This window comes from Hyperoodon ampullatus (genome assembly GCF_949752795.1).
Source record: "Hyperoodon ampullatus genome assembly, chromosome: 10".
Lineage (NCBI taxonomy): Eukaryota > Metazoa > Chordata > Mammalia > Artiodactyla > Ziphiidae > Hyperoodon > Hyperoodon ampullatus.
This window is the reverse complement of record NC_136923.1, coordinates 85718181-85730022: the sequence shown is the minus strand read 5'-3', so window position 1 is coordinate 85730022 and position 11842 is coordinate 85718181. Positions and strand designations below refer to the sequence as shown.

The 11842-nt window shown below is 40.6% G+C and overlaps 1 protein-coding gene across 1 annotated transcript in view; it reads right to left on the bottom strand.

The window, feature by feature from the left end:
* Positions 1-1385: 1385 nt before the first annotated feature.
* LOC307059006 (cytidine monophosphate-N-acetylneuraminic acid hydroxylase) overlaps positions 1386-11842 on the bottom strand; it is a gene marked incomplete at its 5' end in the record, with an annotated part of 59540 nt that continues 49083 nt past the window's right edge. Inside the window, 4 exons of the mRNA XM_079712692.1 lie at positions 1386-2024; positions 4755-4851; positions 7723-7838; positions 9184-9351. Coding sequence (XP_079568818.1) covers positions 4776-4851; positions 7723-7838; positions 9184-9351 — 360 coding nt within the window. The 3' untranslated portion in view covers positions 1386-2024; positions 4755-4775. The remainder of the gene's footprint in view (positions 2025-4754; positions 4852-7722; positions 7839-9183; positions 9352-11842) is intronic.

The following is an 11842-nucleotide window of genomic DNA, read 5'->3' as shown; positions in this document are numbered from 1 at the left end:
TAGTATGAAGCTTTGTCTGTAGAGGGCACTAGAGGGGCACTAGAGAAGGAAATGGTTTCTGTTCTGGCTCACCTTAGTTTCTCCATGAGCAGCAGCGCCCAGCAACTAGCTGTTACCCTGGGACCCTCTAAAGTGGCTTTAGGATTGTGCAGCCTGCAAGTCACCTCCCCAAGAATGGCTTTCCCAGCATCCCCTTGAGCGGCTCTAAGCCAGTTTCAAGGCATTCAGCTTGTCAGCCTTTTTTGGAACGGACAGATGCCTATTCATGGCATAAGGAAAACCAGTTCCTAATGCCAAGATTACCTCTGTGGGTTTCCTTTTTCTCCTGATTTGATAGCAGTGGAGATGGCTGAAAGTGGTTACACTCTGGGTATATTTTGAAGGTAAAGGTGACGGATCTGCTGATGCGGTAGATGTTAGAGCAAGGTATAAAGAATGATTTCATAGTTTGGGGTTTAAGTCATGGAAATGAGATCTGGAATATGAGAGAGGGAAAGAGGGCAGGTGATGTGGGGTAGAAAAAGAAAGGGGGGGTGATGTGGACACAGGTAGAAAAGAACCACTGAAGATGAATAAGGAGAGAAGTGAGGACATGTAGGGTCAATGGATTGAAGGTCTTGGTAATATCAAATTGCTGGAGTCAGGGTATCAGACGGCAATAACTAGGAAGACAGCAAGAGAATAAAGATAGGCTTGGTGGCAAGAAAACAAATTCGTATTTTAAAATAATCTTTTATTTGCTCATCATATACATTTTAACACATATTCTGTTGATATACATTTATTTTTTGGTGATAATTAATTTATAAAATATATGCATAATGTAAATCACAAAATATATGCATAATGTGTGACGTGAACCAGAGCCATCAAACTTCATTGGTGTTCATCTTTATGAGAAGTAGATAATCAAGAGATTTAAGGAGATAAATTCCATCATTGGATTCTTGTATCTTCAGAATTAAAGAGGTTGTATACATAATCAGAAAATCAATTTTGATGTTCAGATCAATGAGGGGTTTGTGTTACTGGAAATAGCAATATGTAAAATAGAAATGTAGTTAACAATCACATATTCCTAGGGATAATGTGATAATCATGGGAATATCATCAAAAACTACAGACATTAGCAGAAATAAATTGGTTGCCTATTTTAACCATTGCAACAGCATTTTCAAGTGTTCAGAAGAGGATTTCCTAATTTTTTCAAGATATGGGTCTTTATTGTTGATTATTCTATCGATTTTGAAAATTATTTTCTATAAAACTCATTTTATCACTAGCTAGTGTTCATATTTTTAGTCAAAGATACCGCCATTTGTTAGAATTTATAATTTACATTAAATAACAGATTTTGTTACCAAATTAAAATACTTTCAGTCCCAATGAAAGTATTACATTTTAGGGTAGCCTCCGCAGCCTTGTTTTGGTAAATAGATGATTTCAACAATGCTTTTTGAAAAATTGAAAACAGCTCATGAACACTTCTTACTCAATTAGATTCATGGACTCTATTTGGGGAATCAATCTATTAAGGAACAAAATGTCTGTTTTTACATTCTCCTTTTTAAGTTCCGTCTTAATTTTTTCTCTTCCCTATTTTCTTCTTATAGCCTCTCATTTATCTATTTCTCTTCTTTCTTCTCTTCTCCTAGCTTAACTTCTGCTCCCCCACCCCTTTCCTTTTTCTTCACTGTCTTCTAGGAAACCTTTTCTCCGCCCGTTCTATTTCTTCTGTGCTTGGATTTACATCTCCTGTTATCTTTCTTTTCCACAGAGAAGTTGTTCCTATTGCATTCATTGGTTCTTTTATAGAAAATTATGGACGGAATAAGTAAAATATTAATAATCTGGCTATGTAGTGATCCAACAAACATAAGATATGTGAACATTTCACAAATGCAACACGTAATTATCCACCGCTGATGTCAATAAGGTATGGTCTCTTTGGTATAAGCTTCTATGTTCAAGATGTAGCATCAGTAAATACTTGAATTTTTCATGTTGCTTGGTATCCCTGTGAACTAAAGATATTACTAATGAGCAGCAGTATGAAACTCATTTTAATACTTTTTCTTTTTTTATTGCATTGGGGTGAATTTTTATTTTTAGTCTTTAGTTCAGGTTATATAGTCTATGATGCTTTAAGGTAAAAGAGGATCTAAAGCTGAAATGTAAACTGGAATTGACTCTCCCAACGTTTTACAGATTCACCAAATGACTGGTTGTAGGTCACATGACTCTCCTGTTTATTTCATAAGGTTGTTATAGTCAACATTTATTGTTCTCTTACCATGTGCCACTCACTCTTCTAGAAGGGCCTTAAGAATACAACACAACCCTGTGAGGTAGGTGCTATTATTATATTCACTTCACAGATGAAGATCTGAGACACAGATTCCCCAAAAGTCACACAGTAAGTGACAGAACCAAGATTTTAACTCAAGAAGTCAGTTTCCAAGTCTGAAGTATTGACCACTGTACTATTGCCTCCTTGATATTTGACCTTTTTTTCAGATCTGCTCCATCTCCAAGACCTTGGACTTGGCATTGTCTCGTTCAGCTGCCTCCTTACCTTTAATGCCTCCTGCTTTTTCACAACTACTGAAGACGCTCAGCATCCCCATTGAGACTCCTGACTCTCTTTATTCTCCCAGGGCCACTCAGGCCTCGTTCCTGCTTTCCCTTCCTTCTCTGTCACACCAGGAGGACTTGCCATTGCTCTAATTCACCTTGTATTTTTCTACCTTTTAACTTCACCCACTCCTTCTGTCTGGAATATTCTATCATTGCTCCCTCCATTTCAGCTTATTAAAAATATTCCCCAACCTTCAAGGTGCTCTCCTAACCCTACCCCCCTCCCTACCCCCCTGAAATACTACCTTTTCTGTAAAGTTCTTCCTGGTCATTGCAAAAAGTCAGATGTAATTTCTCTCTCCTCAGTACTCCCAACACTAAGTTGGTACAACAAATATAGTGCTTACTAAGTCTGCCTTATAATCTAGTTGTATGTGAATTCCTTTCACATCCCTTCTAGCCTATGGTAACTTAGAAGATCTAGGCTAGAGTATGGAATAAAGAACATTACAACTGAAAAGAATATTCTATTTAGATCCTTAATTTTACTGGTAAGGACACCAAAGCTTAGTTTAAGATGTAAGTCACACTGACAGTTAAAGATGGAAATTCACTTGTTCCTTCCTTCCTTAAATGCATATTATGCATAATACTGTGTGTGCACAGAGCACTGTGCTGAGTACTAGGGTTACACAGGCAAAAGTGTCTACTTTTAAGAAATTCAGAGTCTACTGACTGGAAGAGACAATAGATTATTACAATGCAACGTGATGGGATAGCTGTTTGTGGAATAAATAAATAAATGCATGAGTCAAGGAATTTACTATCTTTGTAGTAATATTATGTGACCTTTCCAATAACAAATGTATGGAAACAGGTTTTATAGTTCACTTTATAAAATCACATCCTGAGTGGTAGGAAGGAATGTCAAGTCTGGTTTGTGTCAGACAAGCTGAGCTCCATCAGTCTGAAAAAGAGAGGGGTCTATTGAAATGGAGAGGTGATGTTTTCCATCTCACTCTGTTTTTAGTTTTTCTCCTTTCAGTTTTGGTTGCTGCTTTTCCTTTTTGTGTTTATTTTTTTCTTCCAGTGTTTTTGTTTATCTTATTGAGATATAATGGACATACAGCACTATATAAGTTTAAGGTATACAGCATAATGATTTGACTTACCTATATCATGAAATGATTATCACATTAAGTTTAAGGAGCATCCATCATCTCATATAGAGACACAATTAAAGAAGTAGAAAATATGTTTTCCTTGTGATGAGAATTCTTAGGACTTACTTTCTTAACCACTTTCATATGTAACATAGAGCAGTGTTAATTACATTTATCATGTTGTATATTAAATTCCTAGTGCTTAATTATCTTATAACTAGAAGTTTGTACCTTTTGGCCACCTTCATCTCCCCCTACCCCCCATCTCTGGCAATAACAAATCTGATCTCTTTTTCTATGAGTTTGTTCGTTTGTTTGTTTTTGAAGTATAATTGACCTATAACACTGTGTTAGTTCCTGTCACACAACATAGTGATTCAATATTTCTATACATTTCAAAATGATCACCTCCATAAGTCTAGTTATGAAATGTCACCACACAAAGATATGACATTGTTACTGTCTATATTCCCCACATTGTACATTTCATACCTGTGACTGCACCTGCAAGTTTATTTTTAAACTGAAGTTTGTACCTCTTAATCTCCCTCACCCATTTCCTTCCTCCCTCCACCCATCTCCCCTCTGTCAACCACCTTGTTCATTCTCTGTAACTGTCTCTGTTTTGTTATGTTTGTTCATTTGTTTTGCTTTTTAGATTCCACATATAAGTGAAATCACACAGTATTTGTCTTTGGTTGCTGCCTTCCTTCATATGTTCAGGATTTAGCTCTGAACACTCACTGACCACCTAGGATAATTTTTGTTTTGTCTATTAATTGGCTGCATGTTCACCTCAACCAGACCAAAGATTCCATGGACTTTGGGCTGGAGGCACTCACTACTCATTTCATTTACTTTTTAAACTTGAATGTTCTTCCTGTAATGTTAGCTCCTCTCATTCCCCCGAAAGTCAGGTTTTCTGATAGGCACGGTGCCTGCTTAATTCAGATGCCAAAGAGAGTGTGATGGGATGGATATAAAGGTGTCTCCCAGATCTACAGGATGCTTTACCTGGGAAATTTCAGGTCCTCTCTACCCACAGTACATCAGGAAGGACTTCCAGTTGGGTGGTGTTAGGGGGAGTTTTATTTGAAAATGGTTCCAAAACCTGAAAAGAGATAAAGCAGAAAAATATGTTTTTGAAACTTCCATGTCTATTAATATTTTGCCAAGATCTGTTGGGTACCTGGTACTCAGCTCTCCCTGAGGCAGCATTTTCCTGTACTGTTTCAGATGTTAATGTAGCTTAACATTTCCAGTGTGTTGAATGCAGTCCCTTAAAACATGACAACTGTGTCTTATTTTTATTTTTCTGTGATGCGCCTTGCTTTAAGGAATTCTTATATGTAAAAATAGATTTGCATTCTGTACACAAAAGGACCTGGTATTGGTGAAGGTGCAGGTAAATGTGTTGTACGTTATTTCTGGGGAGGTGAGCTGGCTTCCTAAGAATGATTTGGCAGCATGCAGCAAAAGTCTACACACCGAGTGCGTGTTGGATCCAGCAGCTCCACTCCTAGGAATTTATCCTAGGAAATCACTATGAAAGTGTGCAAGACACACCTACGTGTTTATTTGGCAAAACATCATTTCAAATAATGAAAGTTAGAAACTTACAGGGTGGATCAAAGATTGTTCAGTAAACATGCAGGAACAAAAGTATGTATAGTATTATCCCAGTTTTTTAAATTTTTGATTGATTTATTTTTAAATAAATAAATTTATTTATTTATTTATGGCTGTATTGGGTCTTCGTTGCTGCGCGCGGGCTTTCTCTAGTTGTGGCAAGCGGGGGCTACTCTTCGTTGCAGTGCGCGGGCTTCTCATTGCGATGACTTCTCTTGTTGCGGAGCACAAGCTCTAGGTGCGTGGGCTTCAGTAGTTGCAGCTCGCGGGCTCAGCAGTTGTGGCTCACGGGCTCTAGAGCACAGGCTCAGTAGTTGCGGTGCACAGGCTTAGTTGCTCCAGCGGCATGTGGGATCTTCCCAGACCAGGGATCAAACCCGTGTTCCCTTGCATTGGCAGGCAGATTCCTAACCACTGTGCCACAGGGAAGTCCAGTATTATCCCATTTTTATAAAAATAATTGCATGTGAAGAAAGATTAACTAGATACCAAAATGCAAATTGCTCTCTCTGGATGGTGTGATCACTTGTGGTTTTAACTGTTGTTTTCTGTTTTGTTTTTGTATTTAAAATTTTTTTCAAATTTTCTGCAGTAGATATGTATTAGTTTTATGACCAGAAAAATATTTAATAAACTCATAAATCCCATTTTGAAAGCAACAAAGATAAATTGGGTTGTGACTGCTTTCCAAGATTCATTATGGGCTTCTCTTACATTTATGACCTTTGCTATCAAAACAACATAAGAAATAGGCTTCAGCACCAATATCCCAGAAGCTTCCAAGATGGAATTATTTTTTTAAGAAAAGTAACATTCGAATCTCCCCCAAAGTTGTTACATTTCCTTTTCTTCCAGAATAAGAAGACACGTATAAGTTTTGTTGAAAATGAACAAAACTTGTAATGTTCTACCGCTGTTAAAATGTTTGGGGTTGATCTGTGTGTCCTAACACTAGGGATACCAAAGATATATTAATGAGTAAAAAATGCAAGTTACAGATGTACTAGGATTACATTAAAACAACAGCAACAATAACCTTCTTTCCCCAACTATCTGGGACGTTTTATTGAGAACACATATATGTAGTTAAATGTTGACGTATTCAGAATTAGGCCTGGGATGACACACACTGTGCTGTGATCAAGTGTTACCCTGGAGAGTGGGTGGAGGGAAAGACAGGAAACAGACAAGGTTTTCTGGGAAGTGCGGGGTAGCGTTCTTTCCTTTTATTTTACAATGTCTACATTCTTTAAATATTTTAAAAATCACTTCAAAACATTCAAAAAGAAATAAATAAAAAAGAAAATTCAAGACATGCCTGTGCCTGGGACCTCAAGGCAGAAGCAAGATAGTAGGCTTTGCTTATTTAAAATTAAATTCCTGAACTTTTCAGAGGGTCAGTGGTAATGATAAGGAAGTATTCTCCCTCTTGCTGATTATGTTGCAAATATGAAAATAGCAAATGGGCCCTTCTGACACTTCAACTCAAACATTCCAACTACAGCCTTAAAGGCATACACAGTTGGGTTTTGTTTTTGTTTTTGGCTGCATTGGGTCTTCGTTGCTGCACATGGGCTTTCTCTAGTTGTGGCGAGCGGGGGCTACTCTTTGTTGTGGTGCGCGGGCTTCTCACTGCGGTGGCTTCTCTTGTTGCGGAGCAGAGGCTCTAGGCACGCAGGCTTCAGTAGTCGCAGCACACGGGCTCAGTAGTTGTGGCTCAGGGGCTCTAGAGTGCAGGCTCAGTAGTTGTGGCGCACGGGCTTAGTTGCTCCACAGCATGTGGGATCTTCCCGGACCAGGGATCAAACCCGTGTTCGCCTGCCTTGGCAGGCAGATTCTTAACCACTGTGCCACCAGGGAAGTCCACATATACAGTTTTGCAATGAGAAACTTACATGGTTTTGAAGTGTAAGCAGGTAGAGACTCGGAGGGCCATTCCCGTTAACCAACTAGTTCACCAAATTCATGCTCAGAGTGGGGCACAGGCAAAAATTTGTCATGGGAAATAATGGTCTTCGATGATCACATCTTTGCCACATAAAACCCCCTCCTCGTTCTTGTCTTGGCCAAACACACCCTTTCCCTCTAGTAATGTCCTTCCCTTTCCTATACCATAAACCACTTTCAGAAAAGACTGAAACACATTTGCATGAATATGGAAACAATGACTCTTTAAAATGTTATTTTCCTAACCAGTTTCGCCTTTTAACACGTTAACAAAGAAATAAAGCTCTAATGGCGGGATCTCACACACCCATCAAAATCTGGGGTCATAGTCGGTCACCGACTCTGCTTATATATCCACAGCATCCTCTGCAGTGGCCTAGAGCACGACAGGCATTTTCAGACTTACAGATGATGGTATATGTCAGGATCCCGCTGCAGCCGGGTTTGGAATCCTATATACAAGTCATCCCAGAGCAGACCATTCTTCACCACGTGTCTGATGACATCAACCCGGCTCCGAATCTGAAACAGATATGGAACAACTAGCAGGGGTGACCCAGCCAGCACGGAGCACTGGTACTGACCTCTGTGTCCCTGAAAGAAGCAGCTGCCTATAACGGCAGGGGTCTGAGGAGTCAAGGAGAAAAGGCTACTGAAGTAGATATCACAGGCGGAGGGGGAAAGAGAGGCTCCTGAGTGCAGTAGAAATTGAGGGAAGGAAAACAGGAAATGGATCAGGAGCCGGGGTTGGGAGGTGGTGCAGAGTGGCTGAGAGCACAGACAGAATCAGATTGCTGGGTTCAAATCCATGGTCTAGCTGTGTGATCCTGGCAAACATTCTGTGCCTCAGTTTTCTCATCTATGAAATGGAGATAACAGAACATTCCTCAGAGGATTACTGTGAGGATTCACTGAGTCAGTGTATATAAAATACTGAAAACAAGGCCTGCCACAGAGCAAGATTACCTTAATGTGGTGGGCAAGGCCCTTACCTTTAAAGAATCCCAACTCCTGACACGGGATCTGCTGAATAGTCAAAGGTGCACAGGGTTAGGAGACAGGCAGAGATGGTTTTGAGTCTCAGCCCAGCACTTACTAATCATGTGACCTTAACCTTGCTAAGCCTCGGTCTCCTCTGTTACTGTTGTGAGAAAAGAAGAGATAATTCATTAAAAAAAAAAAAAAGAGCATGAGGTACCATGAAGGGAGGTTACTAAGATAGGACATGGTTTTAACACTTCATAGGTACACAGGTTCCAGTTTACCAGGAGCCTTTTTCAGTATCTGGCATCACATTTTTTTTCCTGATCAATATCGTGCTAAGGCCAGTAGAAGCAACTTTATCACAAATGACAGGCTATTAAATGACACGGAATGATCAGAAGATTGGCATTTAGGATTTACTTCTCTTTCCTGCACCATTCCTACAAAACCATTACATCCATTGTGAACTGAGATCGCAAACACAGGTCAGAAGGTCTCCTGTTTTGCCAACAGAGACTTAGAAACATGACTGCACAGTTTGTTGAGGATGGCCCAGCTAAAGTGCAGTGTCAAGATCTAGTTCCTCACAGTGGAGGGGAGATGGCCTTTCTTGACCTTTCAAACTAGAGAGGAGCACGTGGAAGCACTGGGGAGGTTTTGAGAAACGTTTAGACTGTAAAATGGGAAGGTCTTGGTGATTGATTAGATTTGGGGATGAGGGAAAAGGAAAAAGTTGAAGATTACCCCCGTTACTAGCCGGGCTCACTGTGGGGGGAGTGGGGAGGGGAACTGATATTGCCAACGATCAAGGCAGAAAAGGAGAAAGAGCAGTTTTAAGAGAACGATGATGTGTCGTATTTTGAACAGGTTGAAAAGTAGGTACCAGGGATTTGGATATCCAGGTGATGATATCTAGCAGGCGATTAACTCTAATGAATCTGAAGCTGGACAGAGTTAGCGGAAGCTGGGCAAAGTCTGGGCAGGACCTGTGGATTTTTGGCGTCAGAGAAGCGGTGCTAGCAGATGTGTTCGGTGGGTGGAATACAGAACCCTGGGGGAAAGCAAGAGATTGAAGTGGCGGCTGGAGAAAGAGAAACCCTGAAAGAATGTAGAAGAACAGTCAAGAAGTGAAGAAAACGAGGGCTAGTGTCACTGGGGCTGAGAAAGGACTTCTAATTCAAAATGATGGACAGATCCCATACATAACCTGCCTTTGCCCACTTCCAGACGCAACTGAAGTGTTGACAAAGCAAGCGTACAGGGGCTTCCCTGGTGGTGCAGTGGTTGAGAGTCCGCCTGCTGAAGCAGGGGACACGGATTTGTGCCCCGGTCTGGGAAGATCCCACATGCCGTGGAGAGGCTGGGCCCGTGAGCCATGGCCGCTGAGCCTGTGCGTCCGGAGCCTGTGCTCCGCAATGGGAGAGGCCACAACAGTGAGAGGCCCGTGTACCGCAAAAAAAAAAAAAAAAAAAGCAAGTGTACAGGTATGAACTGTCACAGTGAAGAAGAAATGAAGTGAGTCGTTGACAGCAGGAGATTTCAATTAACTAATGTGAATCTGGAAAGCAGGAGGGTGAGTGGCATCTAAAGACCAGGGCAGAGGCTGCAGAATCCCAGAGAGTATATGGAGGGACATTCAGATTCAGGAGAAGAGGTACGTACCATGGATGACAGCAGGGACACAGAGCACAAAAATATGTACACAAAACAGTCAACCCCTTCCTTACGCCTATGCGTGGCTCCTGGGCCAAATACATTCAGACAGTTCTCTGAATAAATGGAATCAATTCTGCAGGAAGAATGAGGGCAGGAGTGTATATGTGATGCCCCAGAGCAAGGACCTCCACACTTTGGTATTTAGGGGTCCCTCAGCCTAAGAGCTGGCTCCTCAACTTCATAACTTAAACGGGTGACCCCCTGTCCAAATACAACCTAGGTCTTAGTTGATAGCTTACAGTCCCTTTTTAAAAAATTGAATTAACTTTCCACATTTATAAATCTGGGTGTTTTACATGAAAATCCAGATTTCCAAGTTTTCTGGAAAATTCGGAAGATCAGCTGGAGCTCCGTAGGGGCTCCTCCCTTCCCATGCTTTCCACTTGATACAGTCCCCACCCAGCTCCCCCTATTTACAAGATCTGCCTCGGGTCTGCCTGTGAGCATTTAAGCGTGTAACCCCTGCCTTCAAGTAAAGCCTGCTGCTTGAAAAGGTCTTTTTTTTTTTTTTTTTGGTAAATATAGATTAATCCCTAATTTCTTAAAAGTCACCTACAATGGAAGAAAGGTCAGCCTGCGGTAAGCAACACTGCATGCAACTACAGTAGAAGCTGAAGGAGCAATGCTTTCAGGTAACCAAGGAAAGTGATTGCCACCCAGCATAATGGGTTCAGCCAAGCTATCGTGCAAGATCAGACAGGAAAGTACTTGAAGTTTAGCTCCCGTGTAACATTTCTTCGGCAGATACTTAAGCAGAAAGTCCCACAAAGGAGGAAAGCAAAGAAGGTGAAGACATGGGTGGGGTCTGGCAGTGGGTAAGGGATGTCACAGGGTGACAGATTGGCAGCAGACCTAGAGAGGGGCCCATCCAGATTGGAACAGGAGGATGGTCAGCTACAGGAGCCATGCATCTAGGAAAGATGGAGAGTTGGTGTGATAGAAAATATATTTATGAGTTTAAAAGGCAATGAATGGCCCCCGCCTTCAAAAAAAGGCAATATGAGAAGGCTCCAGGTGACAAGAAAAGGAGCTCTTCCAAGTATAGGCATATCCTCTATATATGAACCTCAACATACAGAAATCTCACTAAAATCCTGGGAGACAAAAGCACTGAGAGTCAAAATAGGGACCACCACGTACACAGCAGGCATGATGGTTTACCCCATGGTGTATTAAATCTGCAAGAGAGCTGTTGCCTGCTTTATCCAGCAGATGCATTATGAAAAGCTGTGGAAAAGTGACTTTTTTTCAATGAAATATTTTTAATGAACTGTGATTTTAAAAATTCCAAAGAAAAATCTCACTTATGGCAACAGATACCTTAATTTATAAGTTTTGTAAATTCACAGTTAAGAAGCAAGACAGTGGCTAAATACACAGACTCTGGAGCTAGATCACTTGTGGTCAAAGCCCTGCACCACGTATTCACTAGCTGTACGACCTTGGGCAGGTTATGCAACCCCTTGGCATGGCATTTTCCTCACCCATAAATGGGGAGTATAGTAATATGGGCTAATGAGGTGGTCGTATTAAATGACCTAAGATTTATGAAGCTGTGTTATGTATGTGTTTGGTAAATAAAGCAATAAATTTAGCAGATTCACTTTGCTTAAAATGGGTGTTTTTTATGTAGGGTTTTCCTATATGTGAAAACCCAGTTTTTTAAAACCCATAAAGCAGGCAGTGGATTATTGGTTTTACTAAAGTTTCACCATAAGATTCTCTTCAACAGCAAGTACTAGACATAAAAATACAAGTCAAATTATTAAAATGTAGTTTAAGAATACATCTATTTTATAAAGGTACATTTAAACCTCTATAATTAA